Genomic DNA, 24,981 nt, shown 5'->3' with positions numbered 1-24,981 from the left:
TATTTTTGTCCGTATAACGAAAGTCGTTGGGGTCCAAAACAACATTGGACCCCATTGAATTTCATTGTATGGACAAAAAAACATTTTCATAATACCTTCTTTTGTGTTCCACAGAAGAGAGAAAGTCATGGTTTGAACCAACGTTACAGTGATATGCATTGACCATAATTCTGTTGTATTAGTCCAAAAAATAATGAAATTGCCCAGACCAAAATTACTTCAACGCACGTCCTATCAGAAACATCTGATATATTTCTCCTCTCTGCCTATAACATTTGGAGCTCCGCTGTCATAGAAGGATGGAGTGAGGAACAGTGTAATGCTGTGGTGGAAAAAAGCAGGATGATATATGGGATGTGGATTGGGTCAGGGACCAATCTGCAGAACGTCTGACAGGAAAATGTTTCGCATATTATCTTCAATCTCAAAACCACTCTCTTTCTCCTTTCTTTCCTCTCACTGCCTGTTGTAGATCCGATGGGAGAAGAACATTACGCTAGGGGAGCCTCCTGGATTCCTCCATTCATGGTGGTGGTAAGTCCCATGTATTTTTTGTTTTTTGTAGCTTGAAGAGCTGTATATCTGTCTGTATGCAATCTAGTACTAATAAGTGAGTATTTCTATATGGACAGATAATTTTCTTTTATTATCAATGAATGCGCCGTCAAGTTGTTTTGATTTTTTTTTAAAACTTTTTTTTCAGTAATTGCTGAACACACACATTTTGCGTTAAGCTACTAAATCACAGCTCATCCGACCATATTTAGTAGTGCTTACTAAGATAAGCATCACTATTACTGTTACTCAGAGTTAGTTTTATTACAGAGTTGGATTTATAGCTTGTAACTGTATCACATTACACCTGCTTAACAGCAAGGATGGAGGATTCTGCCTGTCAACTTTTTTAACTTGTCAGCTAGGTACAGCTGAATGACGCTGAAGCTGAGGTAGTTCGTCAGCTTAGCGGAACGGTATGCAATGCGCTAGTTTATGATCGAATCAGAAAAATGCACGAGCGTGGTCACATTCTGACGTCACGTGTCTTTACGGGATCTTTACGGGATGTGTGTGAACGCACTCACAGATTCCGGCAAATCACTGGTAGTGTGGATGAACCAAAATCAAACGATCCCGGGACAAATCCAGGGACACATTATCCGTGTATTTTCCAGAATATCTGTGTGAAAAGGGGCTTATGTTACTGTTTTTCAGCAAAAGTGTTTATGAACGTATTGCTGTCTTGGAGATTCCTGTGTGATTATAAGATTTGTATTCACAACTACTATTGCACATTTTGTTTTTATAAAAACTTGTAATTTTATGCAAGAAAAAAAATACATGTATATGTGTGAAAAATGTATTATATATATATATATATATATATATATATATATATATATATATATATATATATATATAATTTTTTTTTATTTTTTTTTTATAATTTAAAAATAAATATTAAAGTATTAAATACATAATATTTAAAAAATAAATATTTTAAAATGCATTTTAAATGATACATTTAAAAATGATACATTTACACATACATCTAAATTCATAGAATTTTATTTTGGTGTTTTGTGCCAACAAAAATGTTGACAGGGCAAGTTCAAATCTGAACTATTGGCCCATCCGAGCAAGCAGAAAAAAATCCTTATCCTTGAACCCTGACCTGGTTAACCGACAAATTTGAAAGCTACAGTTAAACCGAAAAAAATATCCTCACTGTTAATTCAAAAGCAACCCCACCAAAGAGAGAAAGTATATCTATTACAAGAGCAACTTCAATATTGTTTGTATTCACTTTCTCAGTATTGATTTATACTAATCTAGGCTTAAGGTTGGCTGTGACACCCGCCGTCAAACTGTATGTTTAACCTGCTGCGGTTTGACCCATGGCAGTGGATGTATTATTGGGTCAGGCAGCCTTTATGGAGGGCACGTCTGCCCGGGTCTGGCTCTCCCACCCCGCTCCTTCAGACAAAAGGCCCAGATGGTGGGGCAAAGACGTGTCCCATCCCTCCTCTAAACCCCTTCCATCAACCTTTGTCTCTGCTGCTGTCCTTTGTTCCTGTTAAAGACCCCAAACACAGATTAACTCTTTGCATACCGTTCCCCTTTGTGGAGAAGTGTCTGAATCCCCCACTGGCCCAATTTGGATATATTCTCCTCCATTGGGGGTGGTCAGTGACAAACTGAGGGCCAGTGGGGGGCCAGGGGGTCAAAACAGCTCACCGGTCGGTAGTAGTCGTATAGGATAAAGGCAGATAAGTGCAGATTTGAGGAAGGAACTCGAGTTGTTAAACCTCACCTCCTGTGCATTTGCGCATTGTAACTCTTTGTGACGGCTCACCAACTTCCCCATAATTGCATCTCTCATATTGCTCGTGTTCAGTCGGCGAGGATTTCCCATTTGCCATGATTCTGTTATTAACCGTAAGCCTTGCGGATGTTCCGGTACCTGAGGTCAGCGACTGTCCGAGGGTCGGGATTATCTTGTTTCTCAAATGCAAATGACACACCACTGTACTCCTAGTCATACACATGCGAAAGAGCTCCTAACTGTAAAGTCTATATACGTATGGATGTGGTCGTATTACCCCAGCTTTTGTCTCGTACTGTCTTCACCATTAGGATTTGCTTAATTGCCCCTAGAGAAGAGCTTAGTGTTTAAGAGAATCTATTAACATGAGAATGTAGTTCCGTCCAATTAGCATCATAGGCACGCGTAAAGCCCGACTCATTGTAATTGCATTGTTTGGCTCGCAGGGAAGTGCCATGACGTCAGTCAGGCAAACCTGCTCGTGGGGTGTATACAAGTCAGCCACTCGTATGGGTGTATACAAGTCAGCCATTAAACTTTACTACACAGGTTATTTGATTTTAAGGGCCTACCATTTTCCCAATTGAAAATTACAGTACCGTTCAAAAGTTTGAGTCAGTGAGTTTGAGAAAAAAAAAAAAAAAAGAAGAGGAAATTATTACTTTTATTCAGCCAAGATGCATTAAATTGATCAAATGTGACATTTATTTAGTTGTTTTCACAAAAAAATATTAAGCAGCACAACCATTTTCAACATTTAATAATGATTATAAATGTTTCTTTAGCACCAAATCATCATATTACACTGAAGATTGGAGTTATGATGCTGAAAATTAAGCTTTGTCAAATTCAGTTGTTTAAAATGGTGGAGAGAAGTTTTTCCTGAACGCATATTATCTGTGATTGTTATAATTTCAGAGTCCAGTAAATGGTTACATTTCACAGAACCGTCTTTTAACAGCAAGCTAGTCACTTTAAATTTAAAATAAAGCTGACACATGCGTGTTTAATTATTCAGTTTAAAAAAAAATTTATTTAAACCATTTATATTTATAGCTTTAGCATAATGCATAGCATACATTAACCTTTATATTTGTTTGTATAGCCCTCAGTTTGCATGTTGTTTTTGGAGAGAACATTGACATTTTTTTTTTGTAATTTAGAGATTTTGTATTATAATATATGTAAAAATAGGTTTGTTGAAATGTTATCCAGCCATTTATCTGGAACATGAGAGGTTTTCCCCCCACCTATTTCTCTCTCACTTCCTATCCGTCTCTTTTTCTCCCTCCATTTTTCCCCTCTCTCTTTCCATGTCTGTTTCTAGTTTCCTCTTCCCATTAATGTTCCCCACCCCCACATACAAAGGGTCCCTCATTTTTATCCTCTCTCTCTCTCTCTCTCTCTCTCTCTCTCCTTTTCCTGTGTAACTCTTTTACTTGCTCTACAAGTGTTCAGGAATGTTCTTTATCCTGGTAAATATTTGCAGGAAAAAAGCATAGTTTTCTGCATCAGCACAAAGGCAATCATATCAACAGGTTTCCCAATTTAGGTAAAATAGAATAAAACCAAAAAATAGTTTTGTCTATATGATATCCTAGATATACTTGAGATACTATATACTTTATAAACTATGTTTATTTACTCTTTCTTGGTGAGAGCAACAGCAGGCGCGTGTGTGTCGTGTGGCAATGGTTAGCCTTAGTGCCGCTGGCCTTTTCTTCCAGGAGATTTTATAGGTTATCCATTAAATCGATATCTGAAGACCTGGAGTGATCTAATTTGGGCCAGTTAAACAGGTACTTAGTTTCAGTGCAGTAATTAAAATACCATTTGGACGCAAACCTTGTTCACCCTCCAAACAGCCCTGCAGGACCCAAAGGCTCTTAATTGAGGAAATCCCTGGCTTAATTGATTTGTTACCTGCTGTTTTTGCCAAGCGGGTGGGAGCGGTAAAAGAGTGTTCAAATCTCACGAATGCAGCTCAAGTTTGACTGGACTTTTTTATTTTTATTTTTTTTTACCATGCTGGCTTTCCTAATCATTAATAAAGCTCAAATGAAGTCAAAGAAATGTATTGGCTGCTTACAAGTTTTGTATGTGGTATGATGCTTATGTATTTCAACCAGTTTGACTTCATATATGTTGTATTTAACGGTCTCAATCTCTCCTGTTTCTTGTTGCAGTGTATTCTGGGATTTGTACTGTGCCGCTCCAGACCGCCGTGAGACCTGTGAGCACTCCAGCGAGGCCAAGGCCTTCCACGACTATGTGAGTGACAGACAAACTTGACAGTCTTTTAGTCTTCTAGGTGGCGTGGGGCAGAGCCGAGCCTCAACCTCTCGTCCAATGGCAATGTGCGTTGGGGTTGGGTCTTAGCCTCAATCTGTTGTTCATGTTTATTGATGTGATGGTGTTTAGTGAATGACACATGGCAGATTTGCTTACCAAAGCGTCACATGATGCAAGCGCTCCATAAGCACATAAAGGTTAAGTGAGCTGAATAGAGGGTTTTCGCGTGAATAAGTGTGTGTTAGATGCGTTATGTGTGTACATGAGTGTTTTGATCCAGATCATGTTTCTCCCTGGTTGTCCTTTTTAAAAATGCTCACGTTATGTAATTGTGTGTTATAGGAAGACAAGTATGGGATGTTTATTTCCGTTTATTTTTCCGGCAATGGCCTTCATAAAGCAGCCGTACAGCATCCCTGGGAACACAGAATTGTGCGGCTTCTTTAATTTGCACAGACAGACATGTAATCTGATTAACATACTGAATGCTCTGCATTCACAGATGTAATATTTCAGTAACAGTGAAAGGCATAATGAAATGTCAGTTGTTGTTGCCGGGATGCCCGCGGGTGCGAGTCAGCGCGAGAAAGATAGATGGACGGCTCAGAACAGGTTGACTGTAAATGTTTGGTTAATGCATATGTTTGTTAAAATTAAGGTCATTTAAGGTTTGCTGAGTCTGTGTTGCAATGCAGTTATTGTCTTACAAACTAAATTAAAGGAATTTATTGGGTTAAATGCAGTTTATGGCCTATATTAAATGGATAGTACAGTTTAATGATACAAACGAATATTTGTTACACATTGTTTTTTTATTTTATTCACTGAATATATATTTTTTTAAATTGTATATTGTCCATTGAAAAAGCTGTCGGAGTTTTGAACTGTAATTTCTGTTAATCAGGTTGTTGGCTAAAGCTAATAGTCTAAAAATGGACAAATATTGGCTGATTCATAATCTTGTCACTAATATGATACAATTAGTTTTAAATATACCACATTTTCTAGTGTTGTTTTTGCTTAAAGAAGTCAGTTCTACAAGACCTATGTTCTAACATCTGGTGAAGTAGCTTCAGAAACATTTACATAAGCTAAGACAGAACGAGAGAGATAAAAAGGGAATGTGATTTAGTGGATAATGGTATCAGGGTTAGTTCAGAGAGCCTGACCTCTAGACTATCTGCTGAACTTGACTGGTGGCGTTTATGGAGACGACAGCTCAGAAGGAGTCTGCACAGTGTCAATAGTTCTGTCAACATCTGGAAGGAAACGGATCCAGTTTCATTCCACCGACCAACATTGCACTGGCTTGTATAAAAAACCAAAGCAAATATTTGACTAAAATGTATCCGCCCTCTGGGATGTGATTTGCAGTATTTTACTAATAGCTAATCGCAAACGCCTCATGCATGTCGTCGCTCATTGATCTTAAATGTAGTACTTGTTTAAATGACTTTGTTAAACATGATTAAATATGCACATCCTTTTCATTAGTTGTGCAAATATTCCTTTTTTTTCTGAACCGAATTTTTTTTTTTCTGATTAGAACGTGGGGATTTTTTTCCATTCTGCATTTTCAAACATTCCCTTCATCTGCTTAAAGGGATAGTTCACCCAAAAAATATAGTTTTATTCATTTTATCCCTGTATGCTGTTATGTATTCAGTGGAACAGTGTTATTTTAGTATTATGTATACTTTTATAGTATTTTTATAGTATATATTTTTTTGTTTAAATAAAAATGTTGGTTTTAGTATTTTATGTGCTTTTGTATTTTTTATCAATTTAATATTTCTATTTTTAGTCATTTTAGTACTTCAGTTAGTTCCCAAGGTAAAATTTCTAATTTCTGTTTGTTTTTCATCTAATATATTTATTTATTTATTTCAGCTTTATTTCAATTAGTTACAATTATTTCAATAGTTTTAGTGAACTGCCGTGGAACACAAACGTGTTTTACAATAATTTTTGCATATATCTTTTTAATATAACAAAAGTAACCATCAGCTGTCAAAACAAAACAAAATAATGGTAAAATGGTAATTAAACGTATAGGTAAATTTCTTTTTTGTTTTGTTTATTTTATTTATATATATATATATATATAGTAGTGCACAATATGCCAATTCTTCTGAAGTGATATAATAGCTTTATATGATCAACAGACCTGAATTTGTCATTATTCACAGATTATCTTTATTTCTGCTGCAGCTCTGTAGCTAAAAATCATGACATCAAACCTATGCCATTGGCCCCATTTTTTATTTGAAAGCTTAAATTTCAGTGACTTTATCAAAGTTATCATACGTCATATAGAAGTTATCATAACACTTCATAACACTTGGACTGTAGCTCACGAGTCATAAGGTCTATTTTATGGTGTTTACAATGCTTATTTGTCCTTTTTGGAGCTTAAGGTCACTATAAACTGTTGTTTCATGAACAATCAATGTATGTGTAGATTCCTTTTTGTGTTCCACTGCAAACAGTCTTTTGTAAGGGTGTGTGTGTAAATGAGCCCATGTGTGTTGTAGAGCTGCGGTATCATGTGTGCCTGTCTTGGCAAGGTCTTTGCTGCTACTAGGGTGTCCTTGAGTTCAGTGATTTATCATGTTCTTATTCTGATCCCTTTGCTCCCTTGTTGGGTCACAATTTTGTATAGGCCTGTGCTGTGTGTGTGTGTGTGTGTGTGTGTGTGTGTGTGTGTGTGTGTGTACCTGTTTGGGTCTTCAGGTCTGCATTGCCCACACCTTCCTGGCTGCTTCTGCTGCGCTAAAATCCAAACAGTCAGGAATCCTTTAGGTACAAGATAATGGAATATAACGGTCTAATCCTCTAATCCTGGGAATGGTTGAGGGCTAATCCAGGGATCTTGTGGGATTGGTGTCTTGGCAATGGGGTTGGAATTTGGGACGCAACACCTCTGAATGCCAGAGTCGTCTGTGTGCTCTTCAAGCTTCATAATGAGCATTGATTACGCATTCTAACTCAGAACATGCTTACACCTCAGACCTGCTTGATGATCCAAATACACCTTCTGTTAGTCCTGCTTAAGATGTTTTGTTTTTTTATCAGAATCCAAAATTTTACAAGGAATAGAATAAAATAGTAAAAAAATTTAAATCAATTTTTAATTTGCTTGATTAAAAAAAGATCATGTAAAACAAAATAATAAAGAGAAAAAAAATGACTTTAGACAAATGTCTAAAATCATGTACACGCATAAGATTAAAATAGATTTCAGTTAAATACTGCATTTTATAGAATTTTTCCATTCTACATAAGGTGGGTTGTCCTGAAATCACATGACCATCCGTGTCTTGAATTTCAGTTGGGTTAATAAACAGACTTCGGACAAATTTACCTCTGTTTTCCAGAGAAATAAGACTTGGTGAATTTTTTTTTTGTGTATCTGTTTAGTCATTTAATGCTAAAATCTTTTAAAAATCTGCTTCATCTACAAAGTTTCTCTCTATATTTCTAATACTGTACGCATCTCTTTTCCATTTTTATAATTCTTGGTTTACAACCTGTTGCCCATATTTTTCAGTTTCCCCTTAATATTTGCAGAAACATGGAATATTTATTCCTCAGGTTAACGCTTCTAGTTAACTGAGCTTGTGGACAACATCTGGAACCAGACATAAGGGCTTTTCACACTTTGCTTAACCATGGGTTATTGTCGTTCTTAACCCCGCCTTTAACCTTGGGTAATGGAACGTTTTACACTTGTAATTTAGAAGCAGGGTTAGCACTGTTTTTTTACCCAGGATTATAAAACCCTGCTCCGGAGAAGGGTTAGCACCACATTTGCGGGGTTAACCCCATGTTCTGTTGCCAAAATTGTGCAATGTTAGAATGTTACGGCTAGATGCTTATCAACAGACAGCCAATAACGTGACTCATATTTACATGGTTTGGACAGTCAAGGAAACACAGCCTGTTGTATAAACAGTAGTTTCACTGTGTAATGGGAAAAATGTCAAATTATGACGGAAAACGCATCAATTGGAGTGAAGAAGAGACGTTTATTTGAAGTTTCATTCTTACCTTTATAGTCTGAAAAAGCCCTATTTAGTGCACTAGACATGTTGAGGTTCGAGTCCTGCCTGCAACATATCCAGAGTGCAATCACAGTCTTTCTCCTCGAGAGATTTTTCCAAGTATCCCCTGTGTCTGGAGTATTAGGTCTCCAATTAATCATTCTGATGGTTGCCGGCTGGTATGATATCATCAGGAAGATTAGTGTAGTAAAATATGGAAATTGCGTACTGTATATAGACGTTGTGTGCGTATATGCGTGTCTGCCTTTCTCTCCTTCCCATCCCCCTCATTCCCTCTCTCTCTCTCTCTGGGGAAGATTGATTGGGTAATCTTGCTGTTTCCCCCATGATGCTGTTCGCTAGCTGGCTTGGGGGAAGGAGAGGCAGTGCGGGCAGTATGACGACACACAGGAATAATGATAACACGCACACACATGCACATATACACAGTGGGAAACAAAGGAGAAGTGAGACTAAGAGAATCCCTAGTTAAAGAATCTATATTGAGAAGTACATATACATGTACTCTAAATTATTTTCTCTCACACACTCTCACCTGTCTTTTAATATTATAAGGATATTGCATTCAAAGCAGCTTTCTTCATTGTAGGAGAATTTGTCCGCAAACATGAAAAGTTTCTTAACAACACAGGGTTTTTTATTGTTGGCTCGAACATGTTGGCGCTCTGCCGTGAGTTAAAACTAAAAGCCACTGGTTGTTTATGATTGCTATCCAGTGAGGCGCACAGGGCTGCACTGAGCATGCCCAGTTATAGTTAATATTTGATCCTGACTCACTGGAGGAGGACTAGAGTTGAAAGTATCAAGGAAGGGTATTTGGAATGGTATGGGACAAAAAAAGAAGGAATACTTCCTTGTCCTAACTAGTCACAATTCAAAATGTGTTCAGCTCTTGCTTTTCTTGCCAACTTGCTAATTTCTGTTTAACATTTAAGGTTTATTACAGAGCTATATGGAGCTGGATTTTGGACCAATCAGCGTTGACAATGGGAGGAGCTATGTGGCTCACAAATGACCTTTTTTTTGCCACCGTTCCAGCCGGGATAAAACCTCTAATTAACATGGAAGAGATGATATCGCTTGACGCTTCAGGACGTGTCAGGAAACTCTGATTCTTTGTGCACATGGTCTACAGGCCAGTTCTGATTGGACGAGACAGCACAGATTTCTTCACCACGCACACTTATGACCGGTGCTGCATCGGCTTATTAATTCTGTGTGTGTCATGTCCAAACAATGCTGAGAATGACCCACACACAGTTTACAAGTTCTGCCTCACTTTGTTGATCGCAATCTGATGGTTGAGACTTAAAGGTGAAGTGTCCTATTTTTTTTGACGTTTGAATCCTATCTCAGCTTGATATGCAGAGACAATTATCGGCCAAAAATGGCTGGATTCTGTTGCATAGAACTCATTAACTGAATAATATATTGATATTAAGTATTATTCGATTTTCTGTCCAATTTTATTGCGGTACTTTCAATAAAAGTGTGGTTATTTAATTGTATTAGCTTGTATTTTTTTAAATTCAGTTTCATTAAAATGATTGAATTTCATTAAATATTCTAATATTAATACAATTATACCAAAAAAGCTCATTTAAAATGAGACAAATTTTTTCGCTGTCGGCCAAGTGCAGAATTTTCGGTTTTATTTCGGTGCATCCCTACTTTAAAAGCCTAAATCTGTTTAAACATTCTTCGTTCAACTTTTAAAAGTACAAGACCTAACTATAGAGCACAGTTGTCATCGCTGATGAGGGTTCAAACCTGCAACCTTTCGTTTACCAGCCCAGATCTGCCACACTACACTTCTTTTTCCCGTCTCCTCCTTCTACTCTTCCTTAGTCAGCCTGAAACCCATTGCTCATCTACACTCTTCCCTGTTAGCCTCTCTCGTTCTTCACACAAATGTTCTCTCTCTTCGGTAGGGTTGGCAGGCAGTGCTGGCAGGGCACTCTTGGCATGGCGTGCGTCTGGTGCTGTTGTAGCGCGTTGGCTGGTAGCAGCTTGTGAGGGGTGGCGCAAGTACACCAGACTCAAGTACCAGCTGGGCATCCAAACCCATCCCTGAACCAAAAGAGGCTTCCTTGGATTGCTTTTCTTTCCTTTGTGTGTTTGTGTGGGTATGAGCGCCTTTACATGTACACACTCAGGCATGTTTGCATATGGCGTGTTTGTGTGTGTTTGGACACACGGCCTGTTTTTCTCCAGGGGTGCAAACGCTCTACATCTGTGTACAACGCACTCGATGCTTATTCAGACGGCACACGCATGTTATTACGTGCCCCCTTTTATCTGAGAACCACTGCACCGCCTCAGCTAATGGTAACAAACGGGAGTATCAACACAACCGATTACTCGCTTTCCAGTTACGCTGTTACATTATAGCTGTTGACACAAGTTGCGTTCGTTAGCGCTCAACGAGGCACTAATTAATGGGACACACGGTGAGAGGAAATGATAATGATTGAGAATGAGAAACTCAGCTGCTAAGGCTGTTGTTTCTGTTGTTTTCTTGAATCCAGCCACATGATTGCAATCAAAACACCAGGGTTCAGTTTAGTGGTCACCTGATATTTGTCAATTGCTAATGAAGTTATCAGAATGACCAATGGCCAGTATAATGCTGTTATTTTAATCATTGAACTCCACGATGACAACAAAGATATTTATACAATTTCTAAATGATTACTATTAAATAATCTTTTTACGACTTAAAGGGGACATATCATGAAAATCTTGTTTATAAGTCCTATAATCGGGTCCCCAGTGCATCTACCAACCCAGAGAACATGAAAAGTGACAACCCAGTAACTTTGTTTTGGTAAGCCTCTCTCTGCAAGCATGTCAAAAAATAGGCCGATCAGATTTCGATCCCTTTCTGACGTAGGAAGGGGATCTTATAATATTACCGCCCCTTAATCTGCACGTTTCCACCCACAACGGCGCCGCCATTTGGTTTTCGCAAGCGACAACAGTGTAACCAGTTCTAACGCAATGGCAAAAGTTTGAGCAAAGCATGCAAACTGTTCTGTCGTTGGCTGCACAGACAAGCACAGAACACAATTTGACCAAAAAAAATGTCACAGCTGTCTTATAAAGACCTCAGCGAACTGTCAACTTGTGTAAAAGTTAAACACGACGGTACATGCAAGTCGATGAGATGAATCAATGTAACTCCACAACAACTACATAAATGTATCCACTAACCATTCAGAAGCTTCCAGATGCGTCTAAAAGTTGCAACCTCTTCTTGAGTCTCTCTGTAAGGCTGCACTCCATTACTGGTTATTTCTGAGATTTTGGATGAGCGACATTATTCGCGTGTTTTGTTATTGTATCCTAAGCTCGTGTAAAGGATCGTTTTCTGAACGTCTTCTGAACGGAAGTGGGGAGCAGCAGCTCATTTGCATTTAAAGGGACACACACACACACACAAAAACGGCGCGTTTTTGCTCACACCCAAAAAGGGGCAACTTTGACTAGCTATAATAAATGATCTGGGGGGTATTTTGAGCTGAAAATTCACAGACACATTCTGGGGACACCAAAGATTTATATTACATCTTGTGAAAAGGGGCATACTATGTCACCTTTAAGTGCGAATCGAGTCCAAATGTCTTGAATTTCCGTCTTCGCAGTGAGGATGCTGAAATCTTGCACATGGTGTGAGGTGGCAGTTTTGCTGCAAAATGATGATAATGATTCTGAGACATCTGCTGTAGAGGGTGGATTTTTTTTTTTTTTATCTGCAGTTGTGTAGGGTATATCATATATAGGGTCTTGCATATATTTGCAGCCGGTGACGGTAATGCTCTCCGATTACCGTTGTCATTCCAGCAGCATCTCATGGCTCCCTAATGAATACTCTTGCACCTTTACCTGTGTGTGTGAAAAAGAGCAAAAGCATGCAGTCCCTCCGGTCAAAGCCTTCAGTCTCGCTCTGAACCAACATTTGAACTTTGCAGTGTTGATTTTTGTGTAAAGAGTACAGCAGGAGAAAAAAGAGCTTTATCAGTACCTGCCCAGACCAATTTAGCAGGCAGACAATGATTTAATGTTTTTAATAAGCCTGTGGAGCTGCCTCCCCTCTTCGTGACTTAAATTTCTCATTTATCAATCAAAAATGTAGACGTTAAAAGGGCCATTACATTCAAAATATTTCAAAACACACTCGGCTTAATTTAGAATAATACTCCTGCAGCATTCGTCGATACTGGGTTGAAATAGGCCTGAAGCGTGGCGGTGGTTTGTCACAGCTGTGGTACGGTTAGACCTCAGGCGGAGGCCCCGCAGTAAGTCTCGCTACACACCTCATTTACATTCTATACCACACTGAAACCCCAGCACATCGCTCGCTCTTTCCTTGACCTACTGTCCTTTTTTGCAGCGTGAGAAAAGTGAAGAGAGTGTGAAACAGAAAAAAAGAAATAAAGGAGAACCGAGAAAGTGAAGGAAAGCATGAAGGAAAAACACAGATTTCAAATAATTTTTCCATTAATTTTTTCTGGGTTTTCTTGCCGTAAGAACACCACAGCCTGCATTGTGAAACCAGGCACAACGCGATACAAATCTATTCTGAGTTAATATCCTAACCAGAGCCACAATAAGCAACTGGACATTTTTGCCAATCGCTTGGTTTGTATCTTTGTGGTATTGCACTGGGTAGCCCCACCCCCTGCGCATTCTGATTGGTCCAAAATCCCACCCCACATAACAGTATAGATAGACCATCTTTCAAAAGTTGAAAGGGTCTGTAAGAATTTTATTGTTTTTGAAAAAAGTATTGTGCTCAACAATGTTGCATTTAAAAAAAAATCTAAAATACAGTAAAACAGTAATATTGTGTAATATTACATTTTACAATAACTATTTTATTCCTGTGACGGCAAAGCTGTCCAGTGTTCAGTCACACGTTCCTTCGGAAATCATTCTAATATGATGATTTGCTGCTCAAGAAACATTTATTCTTGTCAATATTGAAAACAGTTGAGCTGTTTAATATTTTTGTGGAAACGGTAATACATTTTTCCTTCAGTATTCTTTGATGATTAGAGAGTTCAAAAGAGCAGCATTTATTTGAAATGGAAATCATTTGTAACATTGTAAATGTTACTTTTGATCAATCGTTGCTGTATAAAGGTATGAATTTCTTGACCCCAAACTTTTAAACTACCGGTATATAGTACTAAACATAAATGATGTCCTAAATGACTGTGTGACTGTGACATGCAGTGATTTTAGGTTTGGTGTTTTTTTGTATTAGAATTTTAATTTAAAAATATTTACTCATGTTCATTTGCAAAATCTATTATTATAAATATTTACTTTATATTTTAATTTTAACAGCTTGGTTTATCACAGCCAATCAGCTCCCACTTTTATGTTGATTGTGATTGAGTCTTGTCCACTGGAGCTCTCTGCCAATTTTAAATCGATAAAATGAATCCTCTGTAATGTAGAACAGTACGCCGTGGACGATTAGATGCATGTGATGCTCCGAGCAGCTCTGCTTCCACACGTTCCAGGAAGCTTAGTTGTGTGACTGTTGCACACATTCATGGTGTTGACCCACTAATTAGTTAAAGCACATGTCTAAATTCTTATGGATTTTGTATTAGCACAAATTAAGTGTTTGGTTGTAATTTCAGCTCGAGTCGTGTTAATAAAGGCCGTAGAAAGTTACAGTACTCAGATCAGTGGCCCGACACACACTCTCTGACTAAATGTGTCACAAATCTATCACTTCTGTATGAAACAACCAGTAAGGGCACATGTCACTGCCTGTTTTATGCATGCTTATTATTTTGGAGATGATCAGTAGTGTGTTAATGGCTTTGAGCTTTTCAGAGTTCAGTAGAACCAACTTTTCTTTTTTTTCTGTTTTCCCCTCTATTTTTATTCTTCCCTTGTTTCTTTTTCTTTTCTTGTTTTCTTTTTCACCCATTTTCCTGTCTTTTCTTTATCCTTTATTTCTTTTTCTTTCCTTTTCTTTTTTCTTCCTTTTCTTTTTTTTGGTTTCCTTTTTCATATCCTTTTACAAATAGACCATAAAGAGCCTTTGAAGGGACATGACATGGATTTTTTTTGTAATAATTTTAATATGTCCTTTGAGGTTCACTTATAATGTTAATTTAAAAAATTGCACAAAAAAACAAATATTTATGCAGAAAAATGTCTGAAATGACCCGTTTTTAAGGCTTGTCAGTGAACAGCCACTGTTATGATTGGTTAACGTCATTGCGTAGGAAACGGTATCAATGCCACTCGCTATTGCACATGAATAAGTGTTTTGAAAACACCATTAAAACAGTCATTTAAAGACAAAGCATTATGAATTAACTTATGTTTTGTGATGCAGCTGCTGTCAAATCCAGTACAGTTGGCTGCTTCATCTTTCAACAAAAGGTTTGTTGTGAACTCTCCATTGTGTCTCGTTAAAACAAATTGATCCGAACAAACATATAATCCTTCAATGCGATCCGGGACACCATTAAAAAAAAAAAAGCATCCACTTGTTCCTGATGCTGGGATCCTTCTGAAGTCTGTACAGAGACGCCAAATGAGCTGTTTAAACTGGACGCGTCAAAGCAAACGTTCTTCACTCTTCCAAATGTCCTGTTGACGACAGACTCAACCTGAAGTGTAGATAACAGTGATTATAATGGGCTCTATTTGCTTTTGACGCGATGCTTGGATCCAGTGTATCCGGCATATGTCAGCCGTTAAGCGACAGAGTGCCAGTGGGTGGGGCCTATGGTGCGATGATGTATAACGATTCATCAATTTCTTGCTCTGGAGGAAGTCATATACAAATGCATGTGACCAGTCACAAATCCCACAATATCCAAATGAGCTGTTTTTGGAGCTTGTTTAAATGCTTTGTTTATAATGAGGAGGATGTTTTAAAGCTGCCGTCGGCAAGTCTGGCAGATTGGGTCGATTAGCCAAAATTTTGAATGTTTACAACTCTCATGCCCCTCCCCACTACCAGCGAGCACCCTCCCATCGAGGTCGTGCTCGTCAGTGCGTCACTGTGCGTGTGTACCTGATTTTCTGTGAACGCGTCCGTCTCTTCAGCATCTATCAACACCATGGACTCGGAGGAAGGCTGCCCTGGCTAATCTATCCATAGATAACCGAGGAATTGGAAGCTTGTTAGTAGATTTTCTCTCCGCCATCACGCTTCATGCAATCTCCAGGCGAACTTCAGGCGTGGCGTGTGCATGTGATATTAACGTGCGCGAGTGAGGGGGGATCTGTGGCGTGTGCACGACCTGTGATTGACAGTCAGATCTCACACCCCCCTGCGCTGATTGGACCTGATGAAGCGGGAGCGCTGGATTTTTGCAAAACAAATAACACGCTCCAGGTGGAGTTAGAAGCTCGGGTTTTTTTCTAAAACCACCTTATTTATGTTGTTCTGTCGGATTATAGTGTCGATTACACTGAATGTGATCAAAAAAATGTTGCCGACGGCAGCTTTAATGATACAAAGACCTCTTAAAGATCAAAGCAAATTTGATTTCTCAAATCCATGACTCCTTTAAATCGGTTCAGGATATTTAAGATAGTTGGTCTAGTTCCTCATGACTTCATCAGCATTGAGACTTGGCTGAGAATAATGCAGTAATGACTAGACCAAGGATTTCCTTTTGTAAAAGCTGCAAGATTAACATTTTATTCAGAAAATAGATTTATTTCCTTTTTTTTAAGTCATTACATTTATGGAGGAATGCGTTTCTGTTCTGCTTACTGATATCTGTGAGCTTCACCTCCCTGAATTAATGAGGGTGGTCTTCGCTGTGAAAACAGAGAGGAAGGAATCTGCTTTTTTAGATGTGTTAGCCATTGTGCGACCTCTGGAGTTGTTTTTAATGTGGCCTTTTCTTGTGTTGGTATAAACAGATCTAGCACATCAAGACAGGCTCAAACTAACCATGTCCGCACGTACAGCATGCACACGTTTGACATGGTGTCCATGGCAACATTAATGTGAAAAATACTGCTGTTTTTAGTGCTCTACACCGTCCTCGGCTCTTAGCTGTCCTCTGTCATCTGAGGGCATTGTTGTCTGGAATTCTTTTCCTCGCACACACAGATCACATTATGACATGGTTACAGTGGTAACAGTTTTATTAAATTTTTCTATGCTTGTTAGCATAGTGAGACAAGAGATGGGTCATGTTGGTCAACTAACTTACTAATAAAAAAATAAAAAAATAAACACCTGTCCAGTTCAGCATCTGTTTTACTATTATAATAATCTCTGCCTTGCATGACTACTGTGGTTGTAACCCTGATCAGTGGAGTTGAATAGTCACTTAAAGAAGACCAATAAAACCATTTGTCGTCTTCGTATCGTTAATTACTCAAGGCTTCAGGTGAGTGTCAGAGAGGTCACAGGAACACCACAGTGTCACCACTAACATGATGAACAGGCACTTAACCTGACACAAACACGCTTGCACTGTGCTCTCAGATAGTTTCATTCATAAAAAATGTAAACTGTTTCTTCAGTTTTAAGTTCAGGAGGCCAATTTCTTATTGAAATATTTTGAGGTCTCAGTTTCTATGTAGGACTGCCCTCGACTAAAGATTTTTCTAGTCGACTAGTAGGTTTTTATTTAAGCGATTAGCCGACTAATCACGCGTTTATATTAATAAGCCATAAATCATAATAACAAGAATTTAATTGCCTATTACATAGCCTAATCAGCGCTCAAACGCACGCATAAAGTTTGCCACAGCACACCGGCAAATGTAATGATTATGAGTGTGCCGTGAAAAAACATAAGAAGATTGTCTAAACTTTTTAATAATTTGTTGATAATGTTTTCTGTTTTTGGCTGCAGAGATTAAGTCATGATACTTACTCGTCCTCTCAGCAGTAGCTAGTGGACCCGCCTAGCTACCTATATGCCCGATTATAGATTACATAATCTGAGATTTTTTTTTTTCCATTTGAATTTGTTTATTTAAAAGTAGATATTTTAAGCTTTCTATAGATCTATTTCTCATGTCTGTGAGGCTTTGTGACGTGACTAAGACCAAGACGGCAGAAAGCGCATCCTGATTGTTTTCATTATTTTACAAAAGCACAACGTTTTGATATTGTAAGTTTACAGAAATAAATGTCGACCCTTTACAGTTTGCATTACTCTTCTTTGTATGACCAAAAAATTACGGAGTATTTAAAATTAAATGCAAGTGATGGCGCCAGTATGTCATGCAGTAAGCGTGCTCTCCACACAAAGACTTGTGTCTAATAATAGCGAACATTTATCTAGGTGAATATTAGAGCAAGCTGACTTGTTTCAAGTGATTAGCCATATTTGAGGTTGATGAATGATAGGCGAATGTTTGGATTTCCTGCCGTTAACGATCTGTCCATCACAGACTGCGTGATTTCGCGACTTCCTGTGGAGGTTTTTTTTTTCTTCTTGGTCGACCAAACCTCTTCAAGTCAACTAACGTTTAGTTAGTTATGTGTCAGACGTTGTAAAGAGCGATACCATTGCGCAGCATTTACTACAGTAAAGTTGACTGAGTGGGTCTCGTGAGCTGGTGTGAGTGAGTGGAGGCAGGGCTAATTAGCATATTCATGGTTTCCGCGTATAATAAATTAAGCAAGGGTGGATTGCATTCAGGCTATTTCAGGCATGAATCATTTTTTTCACAGGATTTTTTTTTTTAAATATGTAATTTTGGTGATCGAAGATTGACTGAAAAGAGACCCACATGAAGCACAGATGTACTGGAGGTAGTATCTGATTATTTTATGCTTAATTCGTGTCTTCTCCAAAGCAGCGATGCAGTAACAAAGGGCAAATAAAAAAAAATCGATCGTTGGCCAGTCGTGACATACGTCGCTTTCATACGTTTGCATGTTTGGTCTTCCCCACCAGCGAGTGTTGGCTGATCGTATACACACACGCATACTTCCACCCACTAGCTGTGTGATGTGACGTGTTCTTCTCTCTTTATCTGGCAGCAGTGTGAAGCAGTCACCTCCTGGCATCTTCCGTTCATTCCTGCTGTCATCAACACCATCAGACTGACAGAGAGAGAGTGTGTGTGCAAACAGCGTTATCCCGCCTCGTTCCTGTTACGATAGGAGCCCACACACTCACACAATTTCTTTTCCACTGCTTCCCGTGCTCCCTATCCCCCCCCCCACACACACACATGAACAATCTCTGTAGCCTCCTTTTTTATCTTTTTCCTCATTTATATTTATGTTGGAGTGTCTGGAACACGTGCGGTTTGTTTATAACGGAAATCTCACTCCCCCTCTTCCACTTCGACTTATGCAGTGTTTTTTTCCCTATCTTTTCCGCGCGCGCACACACGGATCTGAGGACGAGGGGGTGAAAACCAAGCGGATTACAAAGCCAGTTTAATCTGGCTAAGGCACAGAGGGAATTTTTCTCTCCCTTTTGCTGTCCCCCCTTCCTTCAGTCTCTCTCTCTCTCTCTCTCTCTCTCTCTCTCTCCCCCCCCCCCCCTCTCTCCCTCTTTCTCCTCTGATGGTGACAGAGAAGGTGACTGAGGAGCAGTTGCTCTGATTGGTTAAATTACGGAACAGATGAGCTGGCCATACACAGGCAAAAGGCATTCGTTATCTCGCACAAGACCTCCCAGCCCCTGCATTATCAGCCATTAATGCGCTCACTTCATATTCACACTGGATTTATTGCTTCAGACTTGCGAAAGGCAAATGGAGTGACTTCGCAGAGCTGCTTTACCTCAGCACTGAACACCTGAGGGGCGCAAATGACTGTTTGAGGTATCACAGTTTATGTAATGGAAGTCTAAATGATAGTCTGGAGTCAGCGGACAAAGACATCTGTTATTTTACCTCAGGCCAGACCGCCTCCTCCTCCTCCTCCTCCTCTGTTCTCATTCCGTGTGTTTCAGAGTTTAAAGTGACATCTCTCATGTCATGTTATGACATATCGCCCCCTTAAGCCAGAGCAGGAAACCCCCTTTTGTTCTCGCGACTGACTTCTGTTAGCTACTGGAAACAGACGCGGTAAACTTCTGGAGCAAGTTTACAGGCATAATGGGGGTGCAAGCCAATTAAACAGTGCCATTTGACAGCATGACAGCATTTGATATGTGATCTGGCTGGATTGGAGAACCGATGATACTTTTACGATGACACTCTTCCTTCACTAACATGTTTTGCTGTCTCATTTCTCATCCGTCATCCATTGCAAAGTAGGATTTTATCACTAATGGTTGACGCTAATTGACCAGCCGATTTACTAAATTGCTATGCTAGTCTCTTGTATCACTCTACAGTCTTTTTATTCTTAGACAATAAAAGCTCAATATTAATATTTAATGTCCTTTTATTTATTTATTTATTTATTTATTTATTTATTTATTTGATAAGTAGGTGTGATATAAGCAGGATAATGTTCAGTCAGCAGATCATTATCTGAAAATAAATCCTGTAAGGGTGATAATGATCATCCTACTGAGTTTTTTTGTGATAATTGTCAGCATTATCATTGCATTATCACAATTTGATCACAAACTTATTTTATTTAGACACACAAACACTATTAGCGTTATAATTGCATTAACACAATTTGATCACAAACTTATTTTATTCTCACACACTTAATTGGCCAAGCGGACACTGGTTTCAGACAAAGTCTATATGCTCAAATTGACCAAATATCGGCCATACCAAAATAGTTTTCTCTGTTGCACTGTTTCTTCTTTCCCTCTCACTCACACTCTTTCTATTTTTCTCACTCTTTTATCCTTCTATTTCCCCCCTCTGCCTTCTTGATCTGGGATGCCTGGGGGACGGAGAGCAGACAGGACCCGTCTCCATGGCAACAGCTTCTGCAAGCTGCTGACACCCATCCCCTCTTGGCAAAAGGGGGGGGTGTTCAAAAGGGGGGAGGGAGAAACCATAGAGGGAGTACGAGAGGGAAGGGTAGAAGCAAGCAACACTATTCCTTCTCTTGGGACTCGGCGGCCTGTGCGTTCACTCACAGAATTAGCATAGAGGAGGAAGGGGGAGGGAGAGCTTGGAATTTTCTTAGGTGTGTGTGTGTGTGTGAGCTCGTTTTAGGGGGTACGACTCTCCCCAGGGTCTTAAAGTCTCTGGTTCTAGGTCAGTCTGTTGCCTGGAGGTTTGCACTGTCATTGTTCGTATTATATTGTGTTTTATTATTTTTAAGTCTCCACAACGCTTTGAAAAATATCCCATGTAACCATTGTTTCTGCCAAATGTATTTGTTACTATTATGACTTAAACTTGGGAGATATAGATTATTAATCGGTTATTATATATTTGTATAATATAATATAATATAATATAATATAATAAAAAATACTACTGTTTAAAAGTCTCCTGTGCTTACCAAGGATGCATTTATTTAATCAAAAATATATTATTACAATTTAAACATGATCCTTCAGAAATTTTTCTAATTTGCTGCTCAAGAAACATTTCTTATTATCTTATATGTTGAAAACAGTGCTGATTTTTGTGGAAAATATGTCTGAACATGTAACATAACATATCAACATATAATATAAAAACATATAACATCTATTTTTTTTTATTATATTAACACTTTTCTACTTTTGGGGTCTGTTTTGATGTGGTTGTTTTTGCTGTTGTTATTATTATTATGTAAAATATTCATAATGTGCATATATGTCAAAAGTATAAAACAATTAATAATAATTTCTGATGAGATCACTCGTATAACCGTTAAGAAACGATTTTGGCCGATCTCCATTAGTCGGCACTGAAATTTAAAAACAACTAACAAAATATCAAAATCAACAAAAGAATCCTAAAGATCTCATACAAATTTATTATGATTTTACAGGTGAAAAAAACTGTAACAGTTGTGTTATAGCAGTTACTAAATGATCAAATTTAGAAAGGCTAAGTTCCCTGGTATACTTCGAGGCTACTGGTTTTCCACGATGATTCTCAAGAACATGCCTTTATAATGCCATTTAGATGTTTCACAAAATGGGAAATGTTTTTTGTATGTTGTGTTGTAAATATGCTGTTAAAATGATTTGTAGCTTTGGGCATCTAGCAATCTTACTTTCTAACAGCAGTATGTCAGTGTAGACATGATTACAAATGACATGGAAGTTCTTTTAAACATTCACCATGTGTGCATGCATGAGCTTTTCCAAATCAGATCCAGAAGTTGGATGGAAAAGGAGCATTGATGGGAGGGGAGGGGTTAAACATCTGAAGGAAAACAAAGATCACTCTAAATGTATAGTTAATGTCTAACACACCCTACAACACACACACTTTTGCCTCTCGTTGCGTAACGCTGTCTCGCACGCACCAACACAACGGAGGAGAGTGAGCGAGCAAGCGAGCGAGGGATGAAATTCCATGACATTGAGGGAGTGATAAAGCTGTATGTGCTGTGGTGTTTGGCATGGCCTGCAGGGATATTTTGAGGTGTGTTGTTATTTATTCATGGAGATGCTGGTGCAGGTTGCCCCAATGACATGCAAGTGCCTGTTCGCAGTCTGCCAGCTGCCGAGAGGAAGCCCTGACAACTTTATTCGACTCCACGCTCTTTATCTGCAGTATCTGATCAGGGCCAAAGAAGATTTAAATGCCAGGCGGTTGTTCTTAAAGTATTAGTGCTAGAATTTTGTTGAAGAAATGATGGGATTGCACACCCAAAAATGAAGACTGGACATCATTTACTCATCATTTACTCATCATGTTCCAAACATGTATGGCTTTTTTTCTTCTGTGAAACACAATATAAATTGTCTATACAGTGAAAGTCAATGGGGTCCGAAACAACTGTATGAACAAATAATAATAATAAAAAAATACTTTTCTAAATATATTCTTTTGGGTTCCACAGAAGAAAGCCATACAGGTTTGAAAGACATGGGGGATGAGTAAATGATGACAGAACTTGTTGGATGAACTCATAATACATTTTTTATTAAGCAACGTAATTGGATTATGTCAAGTAATTTATTTACACATAAACCATACAACATGAAATTAAAATCTCAAATAAGGCAGGGAAGTGTATTTGCTGCACAGAGCGCCCCCTGTTGCTATTAGCACTGTATTACGTGCAGGCAGTTTCATAGACCACCAGAATGATCAGTAAGGCTTGAGATGTTTGTGTCCGCTGCCCTGTCAGCCCATCCTCTGAGCTCTTGCACTCTTTACGGGGTGAGCTCCGGCTTTACTCTGGATTAAGAGATGTTGTGACCGGTTGTTTATCTGACCTGTGTGCTTGCACCCTGCTGAGGACATTACTAGAGAGCTTGCTCGGAGCACACAGGAGGTTCAACACCAAAACCGGTCACTCAAACCGTGCTTGTCCAAATTATTTTGATCATAGAGAGGTCATTTAAAGTTCAAGGAAGACTTGCTAGTATAGCAAAATCTCTACCAGTTGACCGCTAATATCGCCCAACTATATCAGTGGTGATTGAGATCTCATGCAGAGCCAAAAAAGTAGTTTATTTTTGATGGTTGTTGTATAATTAAATGGTATAGTTAGTAACTTTACCACAACCAAAATCCTTTTATTAAGAAGCAAATGAGTGAGAAGACTGAGTTTTAATCCTGCTGCCATATATAATCAATCTTCCCGCTGAAATGTAATTTGTTATCGGAGTTAAAGTCATTCTGCATTTTAGCCCAAGCATTCTAGTATGAAGTGACGTCGTATCCCAAAGGCCCACAGTGTTCACCACCCATATTCATTTACAATAGTGGCTCACTTCAAAAGCATGAGGAGGATTTGTTGCATGTTTGGGCTCAGGTCAGTATGTTAGGAAGGAGTGTGCTAATGTGCAGGGTTTGGAGAGAGTTACTAAAAATTAGGTGATAACTGAGTTTAGCAAACTCATTCCAACGTGTTGGTTTTATGAGCATATTTTTTTCTTTCTGTGTCTCTGCCTCAGTAATACAGTCATACCTTGGTTTAGAATGGCATAGGGTGTCACCATACCAACATTTCAGTAGTCAATTCAAATACCTGTAAAAATTAAATTATTTGACTGAAAACTCATTTATTTCATTATGAAAGTTAAATATGTAGCCTTCAAGTATTTCTCAGTTAATTAGATATTTTTTCAGGTTTTTCAATTAGTCAAGTAAAGATTTGAGCAGTTGAGTAGTTTAATTATCACTGTTGTATATTACCCTAAATTGCATGAGCAGATCTATTACACAACAAAATACACAAATCCAATGAATAAGATGAAACCTATTTTTATGTACATTTTGTACAGGTTGTTTTCCATTAAAACATTTTTATTATTTCAATTACATTTTATTATCTACTTTGTAACAAAGCTTCAGAACTTTTAAAATCGCTATGGTAAATATACACTGCTTGGCTCTTATTTATAAAAGATATTAATAGTTATTTGAAATAATGGTTCATGATTTTTCTATATATAGCAAGACAAGACTTCTTTCAAAAACATGAAAACACCTCATCACACCTGTGTCAGTTGGTGGAATTCACACTATATGTTTTACATGTTTATACCATGGTCTGTCTGAATACTCAATTCTGATTGGCTGGAAAGGTGTGCTATAAAACCATTTAATGCACAGGAATTTCCAAGTCAGTTCAATTACTGTTCTATATTAATGTGCTGTTTTCATTGAAGCACACATATACACATACTTTACGTCACACAGGGCTCGAAGATCGTGCTGTGCATACACAGAAACATTCAGGAGCACAGAAACTTAACACTGCCCTGTGACTTTTATCAATAAATACTGAATCGCTACATTATATTTCTCAGCAAAGAGGGGGTAACGTTGCAGGTTTTGAAGTGATTAAAGTAACTCACAGCTTCGTTGTTAATAGAGAGACACACTGCACAGATGCAGGTAATTCACACACCCCCCTCTCTCTCTCTCTCTCTCTCTCCGTAATTAGTTCAATTAAATGCTGTAGTTAATTAATTCAAGTAAATGTAATCTTACACACTACTTTATCTATGTGTCTGATTTAAAGCGGGCAGATTGCTAGATCTAACGAGCCGTAACTGATGATAATAACCGTCATTTTTACCCTTCCGGTCAATATATATAACAGCTTTAAGTTGTCAATGCTGGCAGATGACCATGGTATAAGTACCATGGTACCAGCGGAATAATACCAGCGGGATAATCCACGTTGTGCAGTGTGCATTAAACGATTTGAATGCACAACGTGGAGGCATAGAACCACTTGACGCAAAACGTAGGATTATCACTTACATAAACTCGTGTTCACTGGAATGTATGTGGACT

At 38.4% G+C, this 24,981-nt stretch overlaps 1 protein-coding gene across 3 annotated transcripts in view; it reads left to right on the top strand.

The window, feature by feature from the left end:
* The window catches only part of LOC309501488 (single-stranded DNA-binding protein 2), a 70,018-nt gene that overhangs the window by 15,981 nt on the left and 29,056 nt on the right, over positions 1-24,981 (top strand). For all 3 annotated transcript variants that reach the window (XM_082173636.1, XM_082173635.1, XM_082173634.1), the window contains exons 3-4: positions 473-534; positions 4,510-4,594. In XM_082173636.1, the coding sequence (XP_082029762.1) occupies positions 473-534; positions 4,510-4,594 (147 nt within the window). The remainder of the gene's footprint in view (positions 1-472; positions 535-4,509; positions 4,595-24,981) is intronic.

This window comes from Leuciscus leuciscus (genome assembly GCF_965113295.1).
Source record: "Leuciscus leuciscus genome assembly, chromosome: 6".
Lineage (NCBI taxonomy): Eukaryota > Metazoa > Chordata > Actinopteri > Cypriniformes > Leuciscidae > Leuciscus > Leuciscus leuciscus.
This window is presented reverse-complemented; position numbering and strand designations above follow the sequence as displayed.